Source organism: Haemaphysalis longicornis, unplaced genomic scaffold, assembly GCF_048455015.1.
Source record: "Haemaphysalis longicornis isolate Haplotype H1 unplaced genomic scaffold, Haemaphysalis longicornis Haplotype H1 scaffold_809, whole genome shotgun sequence".
Taxonomy (NCBI): domain Eukaryota; kingdom Metazoa; phylum Arthropoda; class Arachnida; order Ixodida; family Ixodidae; genus Haemaphysalis; species Haemaphysalis longicornis.
In genome coordinates, this window is record NW_027526448.1 from 42,962 (window position 1) to 66,557 (window position 23,596).

At 48.0% G+C, this 23,596-nt stretch overlaps 1 protein-coding gene across 1 annotated transcript; it reads right to left on the reverse strand.

The window, feature by feature from the left end:
• Positions 1–17,066: 17,066 nt before the first annotated feature.
• LOC144150931 (uncharacterized) lies at positions 17,067–18,373 on the reverse strand. Its single transcript, XM_077682223.1, has one exon. It carries the CDS (start codon positions 18,243–18,245, stop codon positions 17,067–17,069), a length of 1,179 nt encoding a protein of 392 aa, XP_077538349.1. The 5' UTR covers positions 18,246–18,373.
• Positions 18,374–23,596: the final 5,223 nt, after the last annotated feature.

Below are 23,596 nucleotides of genomic sequence, written 5' to 3' on the forward strand. Positions count from 1 at the left end.
TCAATCCATCAATCGATTGACCGATTAATCAATCAAAAACTAGGAAGTTGTCACGCAGCAAGAGAGCGAGAGGAAACTACCCGTCGCGGTAGCTCAGTGGCTAAGGCGTTGTGCTGCTGATCCAGAGGTCGCGGGTTGGATTCCCGGCCGCGGCGGCTGCTTTTCCTATGGAGCCGAAAAGCGAAAACGCCCGTGTGATCGAGATTTCGGCGCACGTTAAAGATCCCCAGGTGGTCGAAACCAATTCGGAGCCTTCCACTACGGCGCGCCTCATCGCCTGCGTTGCGTCGGCGTGATTCAATCAGTCAGAATGAGAGAAGACCGGGAAGCGAAGTTTACTTGACGTAGGCGACCGTCACGCATTGACATCAGCGGTCCTCCCAGTATCGTTGCGCGTGGTTGAAAACGGCCTTGTGCGCCCAAAGCAGCTTCGGGTGTGGACTGCGCTCGCTCGAAACGACACGCAGGGAGCGTGGCCATTGCTCACTCGCCGCTTTACAGGGCGAACAAATTTTCCGCCAACATGGTTCTGAACCTAGTGTTGACAAATTATCAGAAATTTTTAATGTTCATGGAAAAAATAAGGCGCGAGGAAAATTTATTCTTGGTATATGTAAATTATGTGAATTCGGAGGGTGCCAATCGGAGAGCCTCTTATTGCTCAGGAATTATCTTGACGTTCGTGAGCGGAAAGTTCAGTATCTATTACCTACGTGTAACGACGACGATATTTGAAACGCCAAGCTTTCGTGCGTCCGAACATCAAATGGCTCGATTGATTGATTTATTGATTGTGTTGTTTAAGGCACCGACGCTACACAGGGGATGAGGCGCGCCTTAGTGGAGGGCTCCGGGTTAATCTTGACCACCTGGGGACCTTAGACATGCGCCGAAATCTCGAACACACAGGTGTTTTAAAGCAAAGCTTTTTACATATGCCACCAAGGGTTCTTTCGTGACCGTTGGTGTCAACAGAAAACTCCCGCGAACAAATAACATAATTTACTGGCTCCGCAAGGAATCGAACCTGGAACTAATAGAGTAACAAAGCCAGAACCCGTTGTCTTACCAACTTAGCTACGAGCCCAGACGAAGACGGGGAAGACAAGTGGTGCACTCGCAACCACATCAAAGGGTTTAACCCCTGCATTCTCGCTGAATGCCACGTGATACCGATTAAAGGAAGCTCACACCAACCCATGGCATCTCACTTATAGTACGCCAATGTTCTAAAGCCTGTGGCTTCCAGTGTACACGTAAAAAATCTCAGCTCCTTGTCGTCAGTCCTCGCGCCAAACGACACCTCAAGGAACACATTAAAATACTCACTGATGGCCAGGCCATCACTCAAAGCCCCAGCGTCAAGATCATGGGCCTACATCTTCAGGCCAACACCAAGAGTTACGGATCCTTGAAGCGCCTCAAACACAGTCAAATCAATAAAATCATGCACATGAAAAGGCGAGTTACCACCAAGAAGCGAGGTCTCAAGGAATCCGATACCTTTCGATTAGTTCAAGCATTTGTCCTCTCGAGAATACCTTACATCAACCCCCTGTCTTCTCGGCAACGAGGACATAAAGGTGCCTTATATAATTATTAGAAAGGCGGTTAAGCAAGCCATTGGTCTTCCCAGGAGTGCGTCCACAGAGAGGCTTCTTAGCACGGAGCTCTAGAACACGGTGGACGAGCTGATCGAGGGCCATCTTTCTATCTAGAAGCCCCGAGTGCGCAGTACTGCGGCGGGTCGCCGCTTCCTTCACCAGATTGGCTGGGCAGCACAGAATGTTACTCCGTTTGATGTACTTCTGGACTTTTGGCGACAGGAACTAACGACGCTCTCTTTGCTTAGATATATGAAGCCCTCACACGACGAGGGTCGCCGACAAGTACGGGCTATAGCGCTCACCACCACCCACGTGGGGATCATGCAGTTATCTATGCAGACTCCTCCCAACATCGAGAGAAGCAATACGTCATCATTGGGGAAGTGCATTTCACTTCCCTCTGGTTTCACTATTTGTAGAGCGACGTGAGTGAATTTAAGTGATGTCGCATGCGTAATCGTTGTAGGTGCCGTTTACGGCTTTGCTTTCCAACCACATTCACAGGGTCATTGGCGCTATTTGTTTTTTTTTTTTTTTTTTTTTTTGCTTTTCGCCTCCATCGGAAAAGCAGCCGCCGCGGCCGGGAATCGAACCCGCGTCCTTGAGCTCAGGACCGGGTCGGGGGGAAATCAAATGGCGAAACCGGCAAAGTCGAAGCCGCTGCAATCGCAGTCCAAGCGTCGACGACCAAAATGCACACTGCATGCGAGTCAAGTCCAAATTCAGACGACAGCGAATTGGATTGTATTGGATTGAAAAAAAGTAAAAACTCCAACCTCCCCTCGAGGGAACCCCTGTGTAGATGCGACGCATAGGGGCTTCACGTTGCAGCGTTGGACAGCGGAGGAACGGCGCTGGAACGATGGAGCGGAGCGGCGCAGGCACCGCGTTTTATAGCGCGCATAACGGTGATGGGACGCGCCGGCGCAGGTGCGTCTGCCGCGGCTATGAGGCAACACAATCCAACACAATCCACTTTAATCCAATCCTAATCCAATCCAAGCCAAGCCAATCCAAGCCAAGCCAATCCAAGCCAATCCAAGCCAATCCAATGCCCCTCGCGAGAGAGTGTTCGCTATCGGACAGGAGATGGGGTGAGCGGCGGAGAGCGCAGCTGGCGCGGCGAGGAGAAGAGGGGATGGGTGGACGCCGACCATTTTCTTCCTCCATGACGCCGACAACGCCGGATGGATGCAGGGACCATGGCAGGGACAAAGCGAGTGAATGAGATGCGTTCGCATCTAAAAAACCGTTTATTTGACCTGCAGTAAAGTGCGCGCTTTAGACGCGACCTACACTCTAATAGCATCCTCGATTAACCGCACCGGTGCACACCGGGGCACACCGGTGCACCTTTTTATCCTCGATAAACCGCACCGGTGTGCACCGTCCGTCCTCGATAAAGCGGGGCGCACCGTCGCGGGGCAATTTTCGGTTGCACCGCCGCGCACCAAGAGAGTCGACGGTGCGCCGGGGCGCAATCCCGAGATGCATCGCGGACGACGCCGGCGAAGGGGCATGGAGGCGAAGGGGCTTCCTCCGCCGTCTGCTGCAGCGACGGCGCATCGCCGCACTCGTATCAAGGCGGGAGGAGCTGTGTATTGTTGCTGACAAGGATGGCGTGCTTGTGAATTCATCGGGCAACGATGCGACAGGCTCCTAACGGGAGGTAACAATGGCCAGAGATTGTAAATGAGGACGCGAACTTCGTGTACTTCAAAGACGGCTGCATGCATTGCCAGACAGTTGGGGATTCATTCGTTTCGTTCGATCGAATTATCGTGAACTGTCACCGGAGTGCCTAGGCGATGAAGACCTACTTGTTTTGCTGTAACGGAAGGGCGGAACAAAACAGGCACTCGCATTATGGCTCAAACGAAGATGAGAAGCAGCTTGTATGTAGCTGTTTAGTGGAAGCGGTGGCGGTACGTTGTTCCGCATGTGTGACGGATTTAAGTTGTGCGTACATATAATCATTGGCCTTCAATAAATACCACTTTCTAATAGCGCTGTGTCTCATTACAGTGCTGTATTGCTACTTGTGAACGTTTTTATGAGTTGATTTCTTAGATTAAGAGATGGCGCCTGGGTAGAACAGCCCCGTTTGTCCTCGATCAACGCTCCGTGCCGGTACGCACCGTCGTGGGGCACTGTGCAACCGCGCCGGTTTTGGGGGCAACACCGGTGCGTGTTTATCGAGGACGCTATAAGAAAAAAGGGTAGAAAAAGGGAGGAAATCGAAGGTTTTCTCCCCCGGACCAGCGAGCTCCTCCCTTCAGCTAATTACACGTACGGCCTCTACGAAACACCAAAACGGGGGAGGAAATATTCTCCCCTGTCGTCTGCAATCTGCTGTCGGCGCCGACGCCGAAAACGAAACCGTTCATCGTTGCACTGTGGCTTTCTCCGATCGGGCGCATACGACGACTATGAGCAACAACTCCCCTGCGGTGTGCTGCTTGCTTGTTTTCTCGCTGTCTTTCTTTTTTATTACTAGCATGTGCCCGCCACGCTAACGCACGGCTCGCCAGCCGCGTGTTTGAAGCACATTCTGTGGGCACCGCTGCATGCTTGCTGTGGGCGACTCACCTGCGCCCTGTTCAACGTTACCACTGCATTTGTGGACGTTTTATACTGACGCCCAAGGGTAAAAGAGGTCAGCGATGATAGCAAACTGCCCCTTTTTTCGTCAACGAGCATGGACCGCAGCATATTGATGCATCAGTTACCAACAACAAAAGGCCCCCATTCAATAACCATAGAGTTTCTCAAAAGCTAGTGCTAACATCTTGGCTGAATGGTTGCCAGACCAGTGGTGCGCTCTACGCTAAAAGAGCGAAGGCGAGGCAATGAGTGTCATTCCAAACATACCTGCCGTACTGTTTCGTGGAACGTTTTTTCTTCTTTGAGCTACTTTACTGCTTCTTACAAAACCTCAAATTAATAAAAGTTTGCAATTACACGGGTTACATTTGATGAAATAACAAAACCCACCTAAGGCTTACGCACTGCCGTGGGTTATCAAAACAAGCAACGATCTCACTGTTCCTACCTGTATTCTCGGCGATCAGGGTTATATATACTTCGTCGCCGTTTCAATGTTTAGTTGTGGCTTGTGATCATGCGGACATGTGAAAAGTGTACTATATGTTGTGGTGTATACGTGTGTATGTTGTGTGTTGTTCGTGTATTGTGCGTTGGCAGTGCCTTTAATGAAGTGTATGTCGCTGTGTTGTGCTATGTTTCTTCCCAATATGTGCCCGCCCACATGCGGCCTCCGTAATGTTGGCTATAATAATATACGTTATCCATAAAGGAAACCAAGGAAACGTCTCGATGTAAGTGCCCACTGATGGTGATGCTTAGTAGCTTCCCCTCCCCACCCCTACTTTTTTTTTGCGTCATCTATCGGTCATTTTAAAACGTTTACGATTGCTTTACTTCGAGCACGCTAGAGGGCGGGCATTATCGAGGATGCGACAGCGACGGATACGTTTTTCGCGTTGTCTGCATTGCCTTTGCGCTGCGATTTACGATTGCAGACGATCCGCGTTTTAATGCATCGGTTGTAGCAAGGTAAGACGACTAAAAACAACTGGTTGTTCTCAAACGTCCGCATTGGATGCTTGTGATCTCGTGTGCGGTGAACGGTGGGGTTACGAGCCTTTCGGAAATAAAGGCGGCATTTTGAAAGCAATCGGTATGACTTTACTGTGTTTACGGCGGCGCGTTCGCTCTGAATGCATAGACGGGGCACGCAGCGAGACGAATGCAAGAAGTCGCGCATATACGATTGGCGAAATCGCTTGCTAACCGCAGTTCTGGTGCTCGGTAGGTAATTTCTTGGTTATTTTAGCGCATTTTAAGCGCACACAACCAGAGTAACCTACGTATTCGTACTTCCTCGATCCTCAAACCGATCAGCTCGTTAGACCTTTCTCGCATGACAAGCCTTGCTCGGGTGGCGCTGCCAGGGGAGGAACGCTCCTCCATTAGCTCACGAAAGGGGGAAATCTTCCTCCACTCTTAGGGGGAGAAACGCTGTCCTCCCTCTTAAAGGGAGAATCTTTCTACCTCTTAGCGAGCAATATATGATACATTCCTGTTTCACCCTTAAAGGAGCCATGAAGAGAAAACATAAGTTTGTTTTATTCGAAAGATTAGGTGTTTCATAGTACCCCAAGCGTTTTCCCGGAAGCAAATGATGCTTTATTCACTAAGAAATAAGGCAATTTAGGCCAAAATTTTAAATCTTCCGCTAAAATTGCACATTCCGTGACTTGAATAATGGCGTCATACGAGCCGGTCCATGAAACAGATACTTAGTATGTCGACTCCATATAGCACCCACACGCGGGAGTCGATCGATACGGCGGCCATTTTAAAAATACTAGTAAAACCTAGTGCACCCGCAGCCCTAGTCATGGAATCGTCTGATCCGGAGAACAAAACTCTCGCCGAGGAGCTCGGGCTTGCATTTAACAACCTCACACCACTTGAACGCTCAATGCTTCTAAGTGAACGAGCGGCAAGAGTTGTGGGATACGCGGTGGACGGGAAAGCGACCATTCCGCGATAGCCACAACAGACGAACGCCCTGCCGTCGGCACCGCTGCCTCGTCAGCCCCGTCGCGACGGACGAATATAGACTGGTACGTATGTGCCGTATTTTGATTACGGTTAATAATAGTTCAATTTCAGTAGCAGTATCACTTATGCCAGTAGGCCGGTGTCGTGTATGGAAAGCCATTCGCGCGAGCTCTCTGCTTCGACCAGAAAGATACGAGCGTCAATGCGCGGTGTTTACGGCATTTTTTTCCCCCAAGGTCAGAGCGATTTGACGAAGTCGGCGACGAGCGCCAGCATGTCCCAGGAGTGAGCTAACGTAAGGGTCCCTGCCGTAATCACTTCCTCGGAAATGAAGCGAGCACACTCGTACTTCCTTTAGCTCTCTTTCTCCTCCGTTTGCAAAGTTCACAAAACGTAGCCACTTGCTTCGCCGAGGTTCGTCGTTGGGCAGCACATGAAAGGAGATCTCCTCACCGGCGGGGATGTCGCACTCCCTCGACGATTTGCCCGTACTACATGGGCATTTCAAAACGCAGCAACGAAATTTCATTGTAAAGTACTCGAACAAACTGAAGTTTTCAGTGGTTGTAAACTGGAAACGAGCTCGTATACGACAGCAGCAAGCCAACACCATTCGAAACTTACGCGACGACTGGCACTATCTCGTCGCTTCTTGCTGTTCCTTACTCCCCACGTCTCTATTTTTACCTTTGCTGGTTGGCGATATGACGGCCAACCTCCTGTGAAGGGATTACGATACGAAGCAAGGTCGCGGCTGTGCGTGCTGGAACGGTTCGTTGGCCCCGAAGAGCCTCGAACCCGAAAATTCGTCTGTGCGACGGCGAGATGTCGAGCTCGGCCGGCGCTAGTTTCGTACGCATTGGCGCACACGCTTGCGTGTTCGTTCGGAACTTCAACCGTTTACTCCACCGTTCTTTGCCATAAAAAGAATGTGCAGTATGTTTCACGGGCATTTAGCTCGCTATGCAAACTGTAAGCCCTGCCTAACATGCGTTTGCTTTTGCCGGCCTCCGCCAATCGCAGAGCATTCTCAAGTGACATCACAGGTTCTGTTGCGGAAAATGAGCTGGTGGGTCGCATGGTCATTTCCTTTTTTCCTAATTATGTAGCTTATTTGAGCGAAGTTTGCGTTATAAGTGGTGTCGTTATGGTTCTAACGAGGCAATCTTTCGAATGAACCAAACTTGTGTTTTCTCTTCATGGCTCCTTTAAGGGAGAAACTACCACACCCTTTTTTCTTAGAGTGTACGTCGTCTTCTTGGAGCGCCCGCAGGTGTATCGGCTCGCCTTTTCAGGCTCGTCAAGACTCCGCCTGGCTAACGTCTCGGCCTGTGTCTGCGTTTCTTGTTTGTAGTCGTCGGAACAGGGCAGCCAATCACCTGTTCAGGCTCGTGCGTGGTTGTGGCAGTTCTCTCCTTGCCAGTATGCACATTTTGGTTATCCGTCATACCCGACAGCCGCCAACACCCCATCGTCGTCATCAAAGTGAAGCGCTCAAATTCGCTTTAAAATTCCTACTGCTTCGACCGACTCAGAATGGCGCAATGGGATAGACGTCGGCTTCAGGCTTCATAACTCGAGGGACCCCGATTGGATTCCGACCACGGGAAGCCTTTTTCTTGCTATTTTCTTCTTCTTCTTCTTCTCCTCCTTCTCCTCCTCCTCCTCCTCCTCCTCCTCCTCCTTCTTCTTCTTCTTCTTCTTCTTCTTCTTCTTCTTCTTCTTCTTCTTCTTCTTCTTCTTCTTCTTCTTCACGATGTCCCCTACCATTGTGTAAGGTTGGCTCTCCTGCAATGCGCTTTAGGTAATGACACCACCATCATTGAAGCCAAGAATGCCTCGCTTTAAAAAACGGACCGGAAGTGGACGCGAGCTGAAAGCTAGAGAGCGAAAAAAAAAGCAATGCCGCGAAGAGGATGAACACAACGCAGCCAACTCGTCACGTCAGATCGCGGACTCGTTCCCTTTTCGTCTGTCATAGTCAGGCTGCTCTGGCTGAATACGGGAGCCGTTTCCTGCTTGAACTCGCCTGTGTGAGCCCTGGCAGCATCAAAAAGCACTCTTGGATACCTTATATTGTGTGGGAAGCTTCTGAAGCATAAAAACAGCCCTCGGGTTTGAACACGTCATGCTAACGGCGCGTCTGGTAACGTATGCACGAAGGTCAATGCTAAACGCGCCGAATGTGCATCTACACTGCATCGATTTCTCGATGTTTACGAGGCTTTCAAGAATTCATAAAGACCTCCTGAGGCTGATATACAAGTTTTGTTCATTGAAAAGAATGTTGCATCGAGATAACGGTCGTGCAAGTTTAACCGATAATAGCTAGATGGTACGGACAAAGGTAGATTAAACGGGTAGAATTATAAGCTAAATAATAATGGAAAGAGTTGCAAGAGTGGCGACTCCCCAGCTCCCTTCTCGCACTGCGACATTGGCGCGTGAGGATGCTGATCAGCGAACAGATTGCGCCCTCAGGCCGATTTGGAAGGCCCCAGGTGGCCGAAATTAATCCGGAGCCCTCCACCACTGTGCGCTCTCTGCCCACGTGTAGATTCGGCACGTGAAACCGCCAAATTTAAACTTCAATTTTTGTGTTCAAAGGGCACAAATCTAAGGCTGGCGAGGCTTCCCCACATCGTTATGTTGACAAGACGCGTTGGGCCGGGGTGCTATAGGGGATATTCAAAACGCTAGGTGGTCTGGCAACCCTGTGCGCGCAGCCATTTTGAGAGCGGCGTCGGCGCCGTCGTTTGACCTTGCGGCCTGCTATGTGTTAGCTGTAATACTTGCTCTACGGGTGTTTTTCGACGTTTTAAGGGGCTGTGGATTCTAGCGATGGCAAGTTCTCGGTGGGTCCGTGATCTAAGCGTCCTTCCTACACTCAGCGACGCAACGGTAACGAACTTCTGCACCGAAAACGACGCATCCCTACGGCAGCAGCGGCGAGCGTACAACTTCACGGTGGAGGCGTACGCCGAGCCGACTTCGGTAGCTACTTGTATGCCTGACGTAAGGTAAGTGCTATTTCTTGTGTGCTACTGTGGATTATGTCATAAGTAGTGTTAATTCGTTAGTTTCGCTGCTTGTCTACCGCTTGGCGATCGTTCCCATACCTGCGGATGTTCTGTTTACGAAGCTACCTGCAGTGCAACACGTTAGAAGCAAGCGCTCGAACTCCTGAGCGTAAAGTATAGATTTTCGTGCTCGTACGAAAACTGCAAAAGCTTTACACCACACATTTTCGTGGTTCGCGCACCCGCCCGAGGACATTCCAGCATACAGCATACCGTAGTGTTTAGTGTTTTCGTAAACATATTCTAGCGCTTAGACCGAGGTCGTCGACGGCGTCAACAGAGGTTTGTATGGTTACAGAAGGGTTTTTGGACGCATAAGATGTTATTTTTGAAGATGCGAAGTGCTTTTTATACGTAACTCGTACATTTGACGAACTTCAATGCATCTGCCATGCATCTATCGGCTCTGTAATGACATCAAAAGGGGGGTGTTGCTTAACAAAGTGCGCTGGTTTGAGGGCATAAAAGAGAGGAAAATGAAGTTTTAGCATAAAAGCAGTAAGCGGCGGGCGTGTGTGTGCGCGCGCGTGCGTGCGTGTAGCGGGGGTTTTACATTGCCGGTAAGTACGTTTCCCAGCAAGTGTCAGTGTAGAACAAATGGAGGGTTTATGTATTTTTTGTCAGCACAAGGCACATTGTGTACAAACTTCACCCGTTTATGTAAAAGAAACATTGAACTGAGGGTTCTTCTAAGGTATGTAGTAAACTTAAAGCTTCCTTGTTGCTTTTTTTTTAGCTGTGGTCTTGTCCACGCTCGAGGCACATGCTTCAGGAGCCAAAAGAAGGCAGGTGCGCCCTACCAAGTTCAAGTAACCCTGGACAGAAGCTCGGGTGTCGTCAAGGCCACCAGGTGCCAGTGTCCAGCTGGTAGTGGGGGTGCATGCAGCCACGTGCTTGCGCTTTTGCGTTTGCTGGTCCTCCTCCAACAACATGGTTACAAAGAGCCACCACCAGTGCTTTCTTGCACGGAGTTGCCCCAGCGGTGGAGGCGCCCCCGACACGAAGGAATCAAGCCCACCAGTGTCCAGTCTGTGGATTGGCGGAGAGTGGACGTGAAGTCCCGAAGTCAGTGAGTCTGTGTGGTGCCCAAAGCAAGGATGACGAGCGAGTGCTTCAATCTTGCAAGAAATTTGGCGAGAGGTTAATGGCTCTGGGGAAGACATCTTTTGCAGCTGTCCTGTTCAGCGATCCTGGAGCCATGGTGTCAACAAAATTCGGTCTTGCACCATCTGGCTCGCCTGCAACCCATCACCAGGGCCACCAACCATCCGGCTTCACCACCTGGCTTGGGAACTTGAGCCCTGGAAAGAGCCTGTCACTCCCTCTGCCAAGACTGGACTTCTTCGAGGACAGTGTGCAGCACGAATTTCAAGGAGACTTCTCAAGCCGGGAGAAAGCCATTCTTGATGTGAGTACCTAAAACCGATTTTCTAACAAAACATGGAAGTTTGTCAGTTGAAGGTGGAATTTTTTTAACAACTTAATTTCATGGCACCTATCCGGGGTGTTAGGTCAGCATACTTTAAAGCTCCCAATATTGTAGTTAACTTTGATGTAGGCACTGCAGTGCGCCTTCATTTTTCCGTCGTAGAACTTCATCCGTGGGACTTTTTCCCCCAGCGAGTTTTCTGGCTGCACATGAACTTTAACTTTCTTTTATTTTTAAAAACTGAAATAAAGCATTCTTTAGCATGGTTGACTAGCAGGCTTAATTTTTTTCAGGACATATCCGTATCCATCCAGGAGGCACGTGACCTGGAAAAGAATACACGACAGCAGAGCCAAAGCGAGACATGGGTTCGTGCTCGCAGACACCGTCTTACTGCGTCGGCCTTTGGCAAGGTGCTGATGAGGCAAAGCTGGACTCAAAAAGGCCTGCACCACTTGCTTGACCCCAAGGACCTGTCGCGGGTGCGGCCCATACAGTATGGTAGGAGGAATAAAGCTGCTGCAACCCATCGCTACACAAACGTTCTCCGGAAGCTGGGCCACGACGTCACTGTGGAGCACTGTGGGCTTTTCGTCGACCCTGCCTCTCCGTGGTTGGGGGCAACACCCGACAGGCTTGTTTTCGACCCTGAAGAAGGCACGTTTGAAGAAGAAGAAGAAGAAGAAGACTTTATTTTTCAGCAGACGTTGTTACAATCCCTGCTGAAGGGGCAGGAGCTAAAGGCATTGAGTGCCTGACGAGGGCTCCTGACCCTCTGGAGTCCACAACAGAGGAGTTCACAGTAGAGGACATGTTCAAATCAAATATGCGTGCTTAGCAATAAGATCCAGCAATACAGAGAAAAAAAATAAGTAAATCGTGAAAAATACAAAAAATCGTACATTTACTATAATGAGAATCACAAGTTCTACAATATACATTGAACTTTTTTCTTCAATACCTGTTGCCAGAAGATACAATACAACACGAAATGTTTCCTTACTGAGTGTTCCTCATGTCTATGAAAAAATCACGTCTTCACACAGTACAGTTTAAATTCTTTAGAGTGAGACACGCCTAGTGATTGTCATATCTCACTTTCTTCTCTATAAACATCACCTTGGTTTCAGTCTTAAATACGGTTGCACTGGTGCTAAAATTTAAATTATCCGCTAGGATGTTCAAGACATGTGGTACTTGATAAGTGGCCGATTGTTTGCCGTAATTAGTCCTAGTTTTAGGTGTACGTCTTATTGGACGCCGTACACAGTAATGACGGTTTTCTGCGTCACCATCTACATATAACTTGTTTTTGTGTACCATCTGCAGGAGTCTAAAGTAATACAGCTGGTCAGCTCTAAGTATTGAGTGTTTTGAAAACAAAGGTGAAGTTGGCAGGTCTTGGAATTTCCCTTGAAAATTTTCGAAACACCGTAATATCTTTTTTTGCAGGACAACAAGCTTATTGTAATTATTTCGTGAGGTTGTTCCCCACACCAAGATTCCGTACGTTAGTTTTGAATAGAATAGAGAATAATACATGTTTCTTTTTAGCCATAGCGGTACTAAGTCTGAAATTTTATAAAGGCATCCAACTGTTCGTGCCAGAGCAGCAACTAAATTATTTACGAGTACTGACCAGTTTAACTGTTCTTGGAACCAAACACCAAGGAACTTTTGCTCATGTACCCGTGCAATAAGATGACCTTCGTATTTGAGATTGATATCTTCGTTTAAGGGCTTATTGATTGGGCGGAAAATTATATAGGTTGTCTTTGTGGCATTTAATCGCAGCTTGTTTTGTTGTAACCAGTTTGAAAGATGCACCAGATATTCGTTTACAATAGATTCCAGGAATGTTAAACTGTTTGATGAGAAAAAAATATTCGTGTCATCTGCATACATAATAATATCAGAAGAACCTGGTATTTTAACAATATCATTTATGTACACAAGAAATAATAACGGGCCAAGTAAGGATCCTTGTGGGACACCTTGTTTCAATTTCATTTCGGCAGATAATATGTCATTGATGCCGACTATTTGATATCGATCATGCAAGTAGTTTTCCAGAATTTGTAATGCGATCCCACGAATTCCACAGCTAGATAATTTTTTTAACAGCAAATCAAAATGTATTGAATCAAATGCCTTTTGAATATCTAAGAAAAGACCGAGTGTGTATTTTCTGTTTTCCATATTTACGATTATCTTTTCCTTGATATATGCCAGAGCTTGCTCAGTTGACCTATGCTTTTGGAAGCCGTATTGGTTGGTTGCTATTATTTGGTGCTTGTCAAAAAAAGAAGTGAGTCGCTCATGGATTACGCCTTCGAATATTTTAGATAGAGTTGGAAGCACCGATATAGGACGATAGTTCGACAGGTTGTTACGGTCACCACCTTTGAATATAGCAGTGACTTTGGCCAGTTTTAAATGTCTGGGAAAAATGCCTGTGGTCAAGGTGAGGTTAATAATGAAGGATAAAACTTCGCATATTAATGGTGATATCAGTTTTAACTCTGCGGGCCCTATTTCATCTATGCCAGATGCTACATTGGTTTTAAGCTTGCAGATTAAATCTGCAACCTCAACTGCGTCTGTTGGTCGCACAAAGATGGACTCAGGCACACGGGGGCCCTCTGTTAACGCGTTGTCTGCGCTAATGCTAGTTCTTTCGTACGTGCCCGCATTTATAAAGTGGGCGTTGAAAGCATCGGCTAATCTCTTTCCTGCAAGAGCTTCATCGTTTACGGTTAATTCTTGGATACATTCACTACTTGTACTTTTGCCAGTCAGAGCATTCACTACCTTCCAGATTTTGCGTTGGTTATCGTAGATCCTTTCAAATGTCTTTTGGTAATAATCTTTCTTGGCCTTTTTCAGGTCCGACGTGAGCGTATTTCTGTATTTTTTGTACTTCAGAAATGCTGCAGGTTCTCGTGAACGTACAAAGTCATGAAATAACTTGTTTTTAGATTTAATTCTCTCGTGAAGACTAGTGGTTATCCATGGCTTTCGGCAATTTTTAATGGTCCGGTGGGAGAGCCTCTGTAAAGGGAAAGCTGCAGTGTAGCTTGTACGCAAGAACCCGAGAAACTTATCATATGCATCATCAGGATCGGATTGGTTATAAATGCAGCTCCAGTCATGCGCTTCTACTAATCTATAAAAGTGTTCCTGGGCCTCGGCATTCTTTTTGCGTCCAAGGCGGGTCCGAGTTCGGACTTTACTTTGATTAGGTGCTGATGGAAGAACACAGAACACCGGAAGGTGGTCACTTAACTCATACGAAATTATTCCGCTTGTAACGCTATCCGAGCTTATATTTGTTGCACAAATATCAAGGAGAGTGGCACTTAGATTGGAGAGCCTAGTAGGCAAAGTTATATGATTTGTAAACCCATAAGCTGATAGAACTGTCTGAAATTCTTGGCTGTACGGGTCAACGGACTTCATATCGATATTTATGTCGCCAATAATCATGTAGGGAGCATTGCAGAAAGTGACCGATGCTAGCGTTTTGTCTAAAAACTGTAGGAACTTGGTTTTATGTCCGTGCGGTGGTCTGTACACCAGACTGATTGTGGTCTTTCCAAAACGCATCGTCAAGATTTCAATGTCTTCATTGATAAGAGAAAAAGTTTCTACTAATTCATAGTTTAGACTATCTTTAAAATAAATAGCGAGCCCTCCACCTTCCTTTTTTTGTCGACAAAGAAGTTCGAAACGGTAGCCCGGAAAATAAGGTGCATTGGCTTCATCCCTAATCCAGGTTTCAGAGAAAGCTATTACATCAAAATCTATTGATACTGACTGCAAGAAAATGGTGATGTTATCACCTTTTTTTCTTATACTTCTACAGTTTACATGTAGTATGGAGAACGACTTCTTTGTTGATGATATTTTAGAGTTGAATTCCGAGACAGTGTAATACTTGCAAGAGTCATTCGAGTCCATCAGAGCGAAATCTAATAGCAATTGCCATTTTCATGCGACCAATTTAGTTGCGGATTTGGGCCAGGTTCCCTTCATGAGCTATGTGAATCACAGGCGAGTCTTCGTCCCTTCGCACCAGCACCCTTCCATTAGTTGTCCATGCAAATTTCCACCCTACTTCTTTCTTTTTTTGGATGGCAGCCGAGAGCAAAGCTTTGTTTTTCTGGGTCAGATGTTCGTTCACAAAGAGCGGCGTTTTTTGCGCGCATCCAAGGATAGAGCAGTCCACTCTCTTTTTTCTGCACTTTGCCAGCACGTCATTTCGCTTGCTACGTCGAACAAAACGCACAACTATGTTTTTCACGCGCCGCTTTGGGGTGCTAACCCAGTGACATATATCGATGTCAGTAGCGTCTATGCTCTCGCCCACTACCTCTCCTATTTTCTGCAGGACGGTCACGGGGTCGCTTTCCGCGGGCGCGCCCTTTACCTCGATATTGTTCAGGCGCTGATATTGCTCCAGTTCATCACATCTTTCGGATAGCCTTTTGTTCTCCTCTCTCAGCTCTATGTTCTGCCTGAGCAGCTCCTGCATTTCCAGCCTCAGGTTCTTTATATCTGTGGCAGTGTCCTTGACGTCATTGCAAACATCAGTGCAGAAAGATATACCGTCTTTAAGATCACGCATCTCAGCGCGAAAATCCTTCTTAAAATCCTCAAACATCTTTAGCAGGTCCTGCAATTCTTTAACATCTGTCACCTCCTTTTCACCATCCCTGCCAGTATCCTTGTTAGCATACTTGCAAGCACCCTTGCCACTATTTTTCCCCATCACGGGAAGAACAATTTACGCTTTGTTCGCCAGCAGTGCACAACAACAGCCAAATTAAATCACTTATACTTTTTCTCACCTGCAAAAGCAGAGTCAAGGGTTTACGATGTGGCCGGTTTGTGCACCGCTGCCGAATTGCGTAGCGCCAACGATGTGGCGGGAGAACATTTAGACGATGCCCGCAAAATGCCGTTGCGACGGCCAAGTGAAACGGTGGGCGGTGCAGGCTGTTTCACTATGCCCCAGCGATGCGGGGGCGCCGCAGTTGCACGTTGCCAGCGTCCGATCGCGCTCCCCTGGTCGCCGCCCGATGAGCTCGTTGACCGTGCCGGCACGTGCGACGATCGAGTCCGGTCACCAGTGCGGGTGGCAGCTTCACAGCGTTGAACCAGTCTCCCAGCGCTGATTCCTTCCACACGATGACTGTGTTCCGCGACAATACGTAGTCACGCCAGCAGTGGACCTGAATTCCTGGACGCGGTGCACAGGCCTGTTGTAACACGGGAGTGTCGAGATGTTAGACACACACACACACCCTGCACTTGTAGCCACCTCGTGGAACCTTATCTCTGCCTTCTCGAAATCCACAGAAGAGATGGGCGGCATTCCATACGGCCATGACTTCATAGCGGACGGCCGCGCTATACTTTGTTTTTTCTCCTCCTTGCTGTCGTTGGCAGCGACAGGTTCAAATCAAAATCAAATCAGTTTATTTCCAACAACAGTGTTGGGGGTCCCTTAGGGGAAAAGCGGCTAGCTACCGCTTGAAGGTGCCTGAGGGCCGCATACATGACAGCACCACGTGAAAAAGGATAATATAAATACATGGACGCTTGGAAGATTTGAAAATGCCCCATGAAGCAAACATATTCCTTCAGAAACTTGTAAAAAAAAGTAAAAATAAAAATATCAGTATATGGTGACCTTTATCTGATGCACAAAAACACAAACACTACACGACGTGCCCATACCACTGCACGCTATTCTGATGATTACAAAAGAAGAAGAAAAAAAAGAACAAATGAGCAATAAATATCAACAGTCGCTACACTATGTTTATACAAGGAATATAAAGTTACATTTTAAATAGATTGCTGGTTCACAGATAATGCACACACAAGGAAATGCAGGCATAACGAAATAAACACGTGCACACGTGCACAAAGCCAGTGCTTCTGACCTGAGATATGGTGCCCTCATCTGTCAGTGGACGACACACCACAGCATCCTCACGTAGTTGCAATGAATGCGTCTTCCAAAACTTCCATCATGTGGGATATAGATTGATTTTAGCATATCTTGTATTCTATGGAGCAGTGTGTGCAAGCACTGGGTGCGTTTCTCTGGCCATGTGCGAAGCGCCGGCACATAGTTTGAGTTATCCGTGGCAGCAGCGCCTACTGGGGTTTGAATTAACGGGCTTCTTTATACATAGACTTCTATGGAGCCTTGTTAGGACCAAATCGTACAATTTGAAATAACCATAAATTTGGATTATTGAAGTTCGAAGTAACGAGCTTTCACTGTACATGTCTTATGATTACTCAGCTCTCTAAACTACCCACATCTGTTTTCATGCTAACATTGGACTAGACCACACCGGGGTTCGCAATCAGGTCTGACTGAAGGTTAGTTAGCACGGCGACTACAGTCCATATTTGAGTCACCACAGGTGCCAGTGTGAGGGGAACTGGGCGATCGAAGATGTGAAACGCTTTGATTCGCTGTATCCTCCTCTCCACGTGAATTCTCAGGGAGGCAATTTCCTGTGTCTCTCTCACTTCTTGTTCAGACAGCTTCCCGTTTTGCAGGAAAGGAGGAATGTTCAGGCGGACACCTTTCTCTTCAAGAAGGTCGGCAATTTTGAACCCCTTGTCTGCCATCACAATATCACCTTCGTCAAAGCTAAGGTCCAAGAACCCACTCTGAATTACACATTCACGGTCCGACATGCAGCCTGTGTATAATTCGGAAACGAATGAGAGTTGACCACTCGGCATTATTCCAATGAGTCCCTTGAAGATGTTTGCAGACTTGTACTGGGAGTACGTGCTTGACTGTAATGCAAGGGAGCTGGGGACTGCGCACCTGATCTCTGTGGCATCCAAAATCACCCTGGTTTTCTTGCACTTTTCAGTGAACGAAGCAGGCATTGTATCATTCACAGCTTCCCTGGATGGCCAGATATGCATCTTTATCACCTTAGCATAAATAAGGTTGACCCATTCACAGCAAATTCTCGACACAGTGGGCTGCGAAATGGCAAATCTATCCGCCAGGTCTTGCTCAAACAGGCCAAGCCGCAACCTCACTAACACGAGAAACAGTTCATTTTCTCGGTCCAGCTTCCGTTTCCTTCCCTGGCTGTTGCTTCCTGGATCTGCTAGTTCTGCCACCGCAACAAAGGTGTCATAGTCGGGGAGTCCAGTGTAGAACATCATTTGTTCCCTGGAGCCTTTGAAACGGTCAATGCAAAAAGGTGCATTCTTCAACTTTTCTTCTTCCAGTTGCTGCTGAATCACAAGAAGGTCTCCCTCCGCTTTGTAGGCAGCAGCCTTTGCTTGCAACAACTCTTCCCTCAAACCATCACACTGTTTCTGTAGCTTTGAGAGATCTTCGGCTTGCTTCTTTTCTTGAAGAGCTTCTCGGCTTTGCGCTTCTTCAAGTTTCCTTTTCAGGCCACTGCACTGCTCTTTTAACAGTTCGATTTGCTCAGCCTGCTTCTGCACAACAACCTTTAGTGTTTCCACCTCATCACTGTCTTGCATATCGATGGCTGTATCCACCTCTTCCACCTGATCTTTCCCTCCAGACTCCTCAGTTGCATCCCTGTCAGGCGAGGGCAAGTTTAGTGTAGCAAAGGATTGGGCATTTTTCTGCTGGGGCAAGGGGGTACGCACCTTCGGTGCCTTCGTTTCTTTTTTGGGCTTGGAAAACACAAACACTGAAGGCACTGCTGTTTCACGAAGAATCCTCCTTCCGCTTGCCACTCCAGGGATGAAGTCTGTTGGCTTGAAGTGGGAATTGCAGACCTTTGTGTTGCTCTTTATCGTGAACAATGGGCCCTCGTCCCGCTTGATGGCAATTATCCAGCTTTTTCGAAGTGAAGAGGCTTGTGGAAAACGGTGGTACGAGACCTGGAGTGTAAAGCAGACACAAATTAATATTGTTTACAAAGCTCTGACATTGCAACTCTCTTAACCCGCATAGGAGAGAGAGAGAGAGAGCTCTTTATTAGATGAAAGCAGAGAGATTTGCCGGCATGTTACCGCCTGCATGCTACTCTGCGGGGATGGGGAGAAGGGAGTAAAGGCCCTAAAAGAAGTAGGGCAGAAGAAAGATGGGAAAAGAAGAGATTAAAAGAAAAGTGAACACGAAGCTTTGCGTGGTGACTTAAAAGTCCACACGATCTGACACGTAAAGTTCTAAATTGTCTCTGCGAGGCCGATTCCGTGTAAATAGTCAAATAAAGCAACCAACACTTTTCTCTGGGACGATGGAGAGGGCCAGGGTCCAAGGAGACCTTTCAAAGATATAGATGCGTTGTTGAGGCACTCAATCTTTTCTGCGAGGTGAGTTCTTTCTTGGATGTATGCCGGGCACTCTAGAAGGACGTGCTCTACTGTTTCGGGCAATCCACAATTATCGCAATTATCGCAACGAGGCCGCGGCGCTAGTGAAGGAGCTTGCCTTAGCGGAGCGAAACCGCCTCTGGTCTTGTCCTGAAACTCGGCACCCTTTCCTGCACCATATAGACCCTGGACTCAGAATGAGGCTACCAGAGCGGATTCCACGTAAGCTTGAAACCCTTTACCACCGGTTGCGTCTCAACGCAGCGCTCACGAACTCTTACCGCCATCGCCTCGGTCTAACTGCAAACCCGCATAGGAACACAGGGCTAAATAAACCAAAATCATCGTCTGTCGGAACTTTCTCGAATGCTGGCGAATGAGCTGCTCTAGAAGATAGCATTGTCAACACCAAAGCAGTATGCTTCATTGCCACTGTCTTTTTTATAACAGTCTACACTGCCGTGTCTAACCATTTTTTTTTTCGTTGAGAGCCCGGCAACTGGCTAGTATTTGGAAATGCGTCTTTTGCCTTTTTTTTGTCATAACGCCGGATGTGCGTAACAACACCCGCTATAAGTTTACGAAAAACCTAAAAACGCAAAACGAATGAACAAACGTGCTCCGTCGACACCACTAGTTTTGCCCGGCACGAGCTCAGATGAAAAGAGATGCTGTGTTTAAATGTAGGTAGGGCGCACCCATCGATGTAATCCGGCAATCCTACCTTGACCTACTCGGAAGGACTACAATGATAAATAAAATGTAGACTTAAAAAATGCCTGGGGAACGGAACGTACGCTCTCGCATTACGGATGCCAAAGGATGGGCGTGTGCGCGAAATGTGCGTTTCGTGCTTGCCGAGGCATTGCACCGCACGCACGAAGCGCACATTTCGTTACGCTGCGAAAGAGCACAGTTGGCATGCCCAAATATTTACACACCTGCCCGCGAACCTGAAGAACCAGAACAACGTCATTTCCTTACGCCGCGACAGAGGAAATTTCAATGCTCCGGGCTATAATTTAGCCGTCCCTGCCCGTGAGCTAGCTATCATTCGCCGCACTCATGTGCTGTTAGGAATGCATGCGTAGCAATACATACTCGTAACTTGTATTACTGTTGAGTTACTACGTGTTTAGTTTTCACGCCGCAACATTGACGCCAGCGGAAGCCATTCGGATCAGCCTGCGCGCGATCCCCTATGCTGTATTTTGGTTCCTTCATTCGCTCTTGTTTTCATTAAGTTAAACAAGATTGGTAATAAAAATAAGGGCTTACCTTGCCTCCTGTGCCGTTTCTGGTACCTCGCTGAGTGCACAGAGGCACGCAGCAGTGCGAAGGCATTGTAATAGACCCTATGCAAAATGCGCCCCGCCATCTCCCGCCGACTCCGGTAACTAGGTCCGCCATTTTGGTACGGTCGTTTGAAACCGAACCCAAGTAGCAAAACGTAGAAGTCGGGCATTGACCGCTTTTTTTGATGGACTACAATGCCGGAGCATTGCTGCGTGCCGCAGTGCACGCAACGAGGAAATGCCGGTCCAGATGGAGAAAAGGCACGTGAAGTTCCACGCTCTTGAACGAACTTTCTGACGCGAACTATGCCGGCGCGAGCAACCTTTGTGACACGCTGGGCGCGGTGCGCTGGGAGCGAATATTTGTCATTGGTTCGCTAAGCGCGGGATTCCATAGTCGCTGTCCGGATGAAAAATACAGCTGCGTTGGAGTTCCCTGGTTCAGCCTTTGTATTCTAAATGAAGCCTGAGCGTGCGCCGCCTATTCACGCGACTGACAGCGGCGCTAGAGCGGGGAAACAGTACCACACGTTGTCAAAATTAGGCTTTATTTCTTCACTCGTCCCTGTGGCTCTACGCCCGCTTCATTTCATTGTTAAATGGTACCGCTTAGCCCCTACACGAGCCTTTATCTTACCTAGGGCTGTAAACTTTTCTTTGCCGCACTACGCCGTCACGGCGCGGTTGAAAATTTCCTCTGCAGCGGGCGCGCACGGTATCGGAGTATGTTGTTAGTTTCTTTGGGGTGCATTTAGCCGCGTGTCGTTGCGGAAGTGGCGTACATTGTTTTATGATGATCTGACGTAGGAAAATTCGAGTTTCTGCAGTTGGTTCCCGATTTGCCGGGCTGAAAGGTTTGTTTACGTCAAGTTAACTTGTTGCCCATTGTCATTTCTGCCACGATGTATTTGCCGTCGAATATTTTGCGACTAAAATACAGACTCACTCCTCTAGTTTGTCACATACTGCATGCATGCCTCCGACGTAATGATAGTGACCATTGATGTAGGTAGCTGAGGCAATTTTCAAGTTTTCATCAAAAAAAAAAAAAACGGCCAGAGTTGCATCCGTCCGCCGCGCATCAGCTTGAGTGCTTTTGCTTTTTTGTATCCACAGTGAAAATCCCAGTAAATTAAAATACTTCGCTGATTTATAACGCGTGCAGTATAGCAAACTGTGGATATAAATGGAACAAAGGGAAGCATTCGCGCACCCCTGCATGCAGCGGTCTAGTATACACGACGTTGCCCAGCCTCTGCGTGCTCGCGAGATGACCACGGCGCGATATGTGGCTTGAATGCTCGCTGGTAGCTCATAGGTGACCCTCCAGGTGCCATGCCAGTCCTTGTTTATGTTACTGTGGGGGGTGAGGCCAGCAAAACTGAGGCAAAAAACCCATTCCAAATGCGAGCAGCAATAATTATTGCTGCTCCTGCACTCGACGTGCGCCGAACAGACGCATTGGCAAGGGAAGGGAGGGGCCATTTTCTTGCGGGCTTCTCCAGTCAATGTCTTGGACACTCGCTGGCTTGATGTCCTGCTGTCTCAGACGTCGCCACTGTTGTGGCAGCTGTGCACGCAAGCTCCGGTGGCGCCTCTTTAAAACCTTGGGCTTGCAAGAGGACGAGTAGGTGCACAGCCGCCAGGATGTGACTGCATGCTCCACTGCAACCCGCCGGGCACTCGCACACTGCCTCCACAATCTCCCTACTGTCCGTCCCAGAGGTGAGGCACACAACATAGGGCCGGCCAATTTTTCTCTGGGAGCGAAAGCAGTTGCTGACCACATGGATGAGGCCCAACCTGCAAGAACAGAGAGAGTAACAGTAAATAGCACTCAGGGAAGAACAGGACTAGTCCGCTATAGTTTATGCTAAAGGGACAGAGCAGAAAGCAGTGGCCGCAAGGAACAGACTCAAAATGACCAGATTTTGTCTTGCTTAACGCTGTTGCAAGGGCAATATTCTACACCTTCAACAGCAATGATGTCAAAATTGTTTTTCAAGTTCGAGCGTGCAAGTATCGCTGCATGCTTTGTTAATGTACTTTCAAGAGAAGGAAGTTTAACATTTACAAACCTCACCGTGGGTAATGATACTACCCGCATATTCGTGTTCGTCATAACTTAAGCAAGCAATATTATGATTATCTGGAACTCACTTCCAAAACCTTTCGAGATAAACAGGTAAACATTCTGGCTATACCGATGACCCATCGAATTAAAAAAAAATTTAGTTCAGTGAGTTCGAGCTAAAGGATTTACGGTAATATCTGTTCGGGCACACTCAAAACATGCGCTTTAGAAACTACCACGACCACCCCACTGCCAAAAAAGGACAAGCCAGACGCACAAACAGATTTTTTCGGTAGGACATACGCAATAAATAATGAAAACATATAAAAAAAAAAAGAAAATTCAGGGCGCATGTGCACTTTTGTAGTTGACTTCGCCGCAAAGCACGAATGCTTTGCGGCAAACGCGCGGGCGGACGACCATCACGGAAAACGGCCGCAACCTTTCCGTAAACATCTTCGCCAAAAATCATCCCGTAAATTCGATGTACAGCATTTGAAAATACCTAATCCACCCACTAGCGGTACGGTCTGGCGATTGTCGCTTTCCTCTTTCAGGGTTACTGCAACAGGGTCCCCGCTACGCATTTGCATGGTAAACAACGGTGAACAAAGTGCTATACAAATGCTCATACCGGTTAACTCGCGTCAAGGAAAAAACAGAGATTTACTTACTGCGAGTCGCACGTGTTTGTCCGCACCGATGAAGGCGAGCAATGCGGCTCAGTGGCTAGGCGGCATGCCCTGCTCCGCTGCTGCTCGGATGGGTCTTTGGCGCGGCACCACGAGTGGTGTGAGTCCTCAGACACAGTCGGCAGCGCAGACGAGTCCTTCGTCCACAATACGTGGTCGGGACCCGGAAAACGCAGTCCAGTTTGACCCATACCGCGTTACCGTCACCTACTCTTCCACAGTAACTTCGCGATCGTCGCCCGTACCAATATGGCGGACGGTCTTGTTTACATCAGTGTTGCTAGATCACCAAGCAATTTCGCATAGGGTCTATTGTCGATCGATTGAGCTCGCTTCCGTACGAAGGTATACGGAATGAAGAACTCCGCGTCGAGCGGCGCCGCTCTCAAAATGGCGGCGCATAGTTTGCATTTCGTTCGATAGATGGCGCCTCTTTTTAAATATCCCCTATAGGCTCCGTGCGCTGGTATGGTGGCGACACAAGCG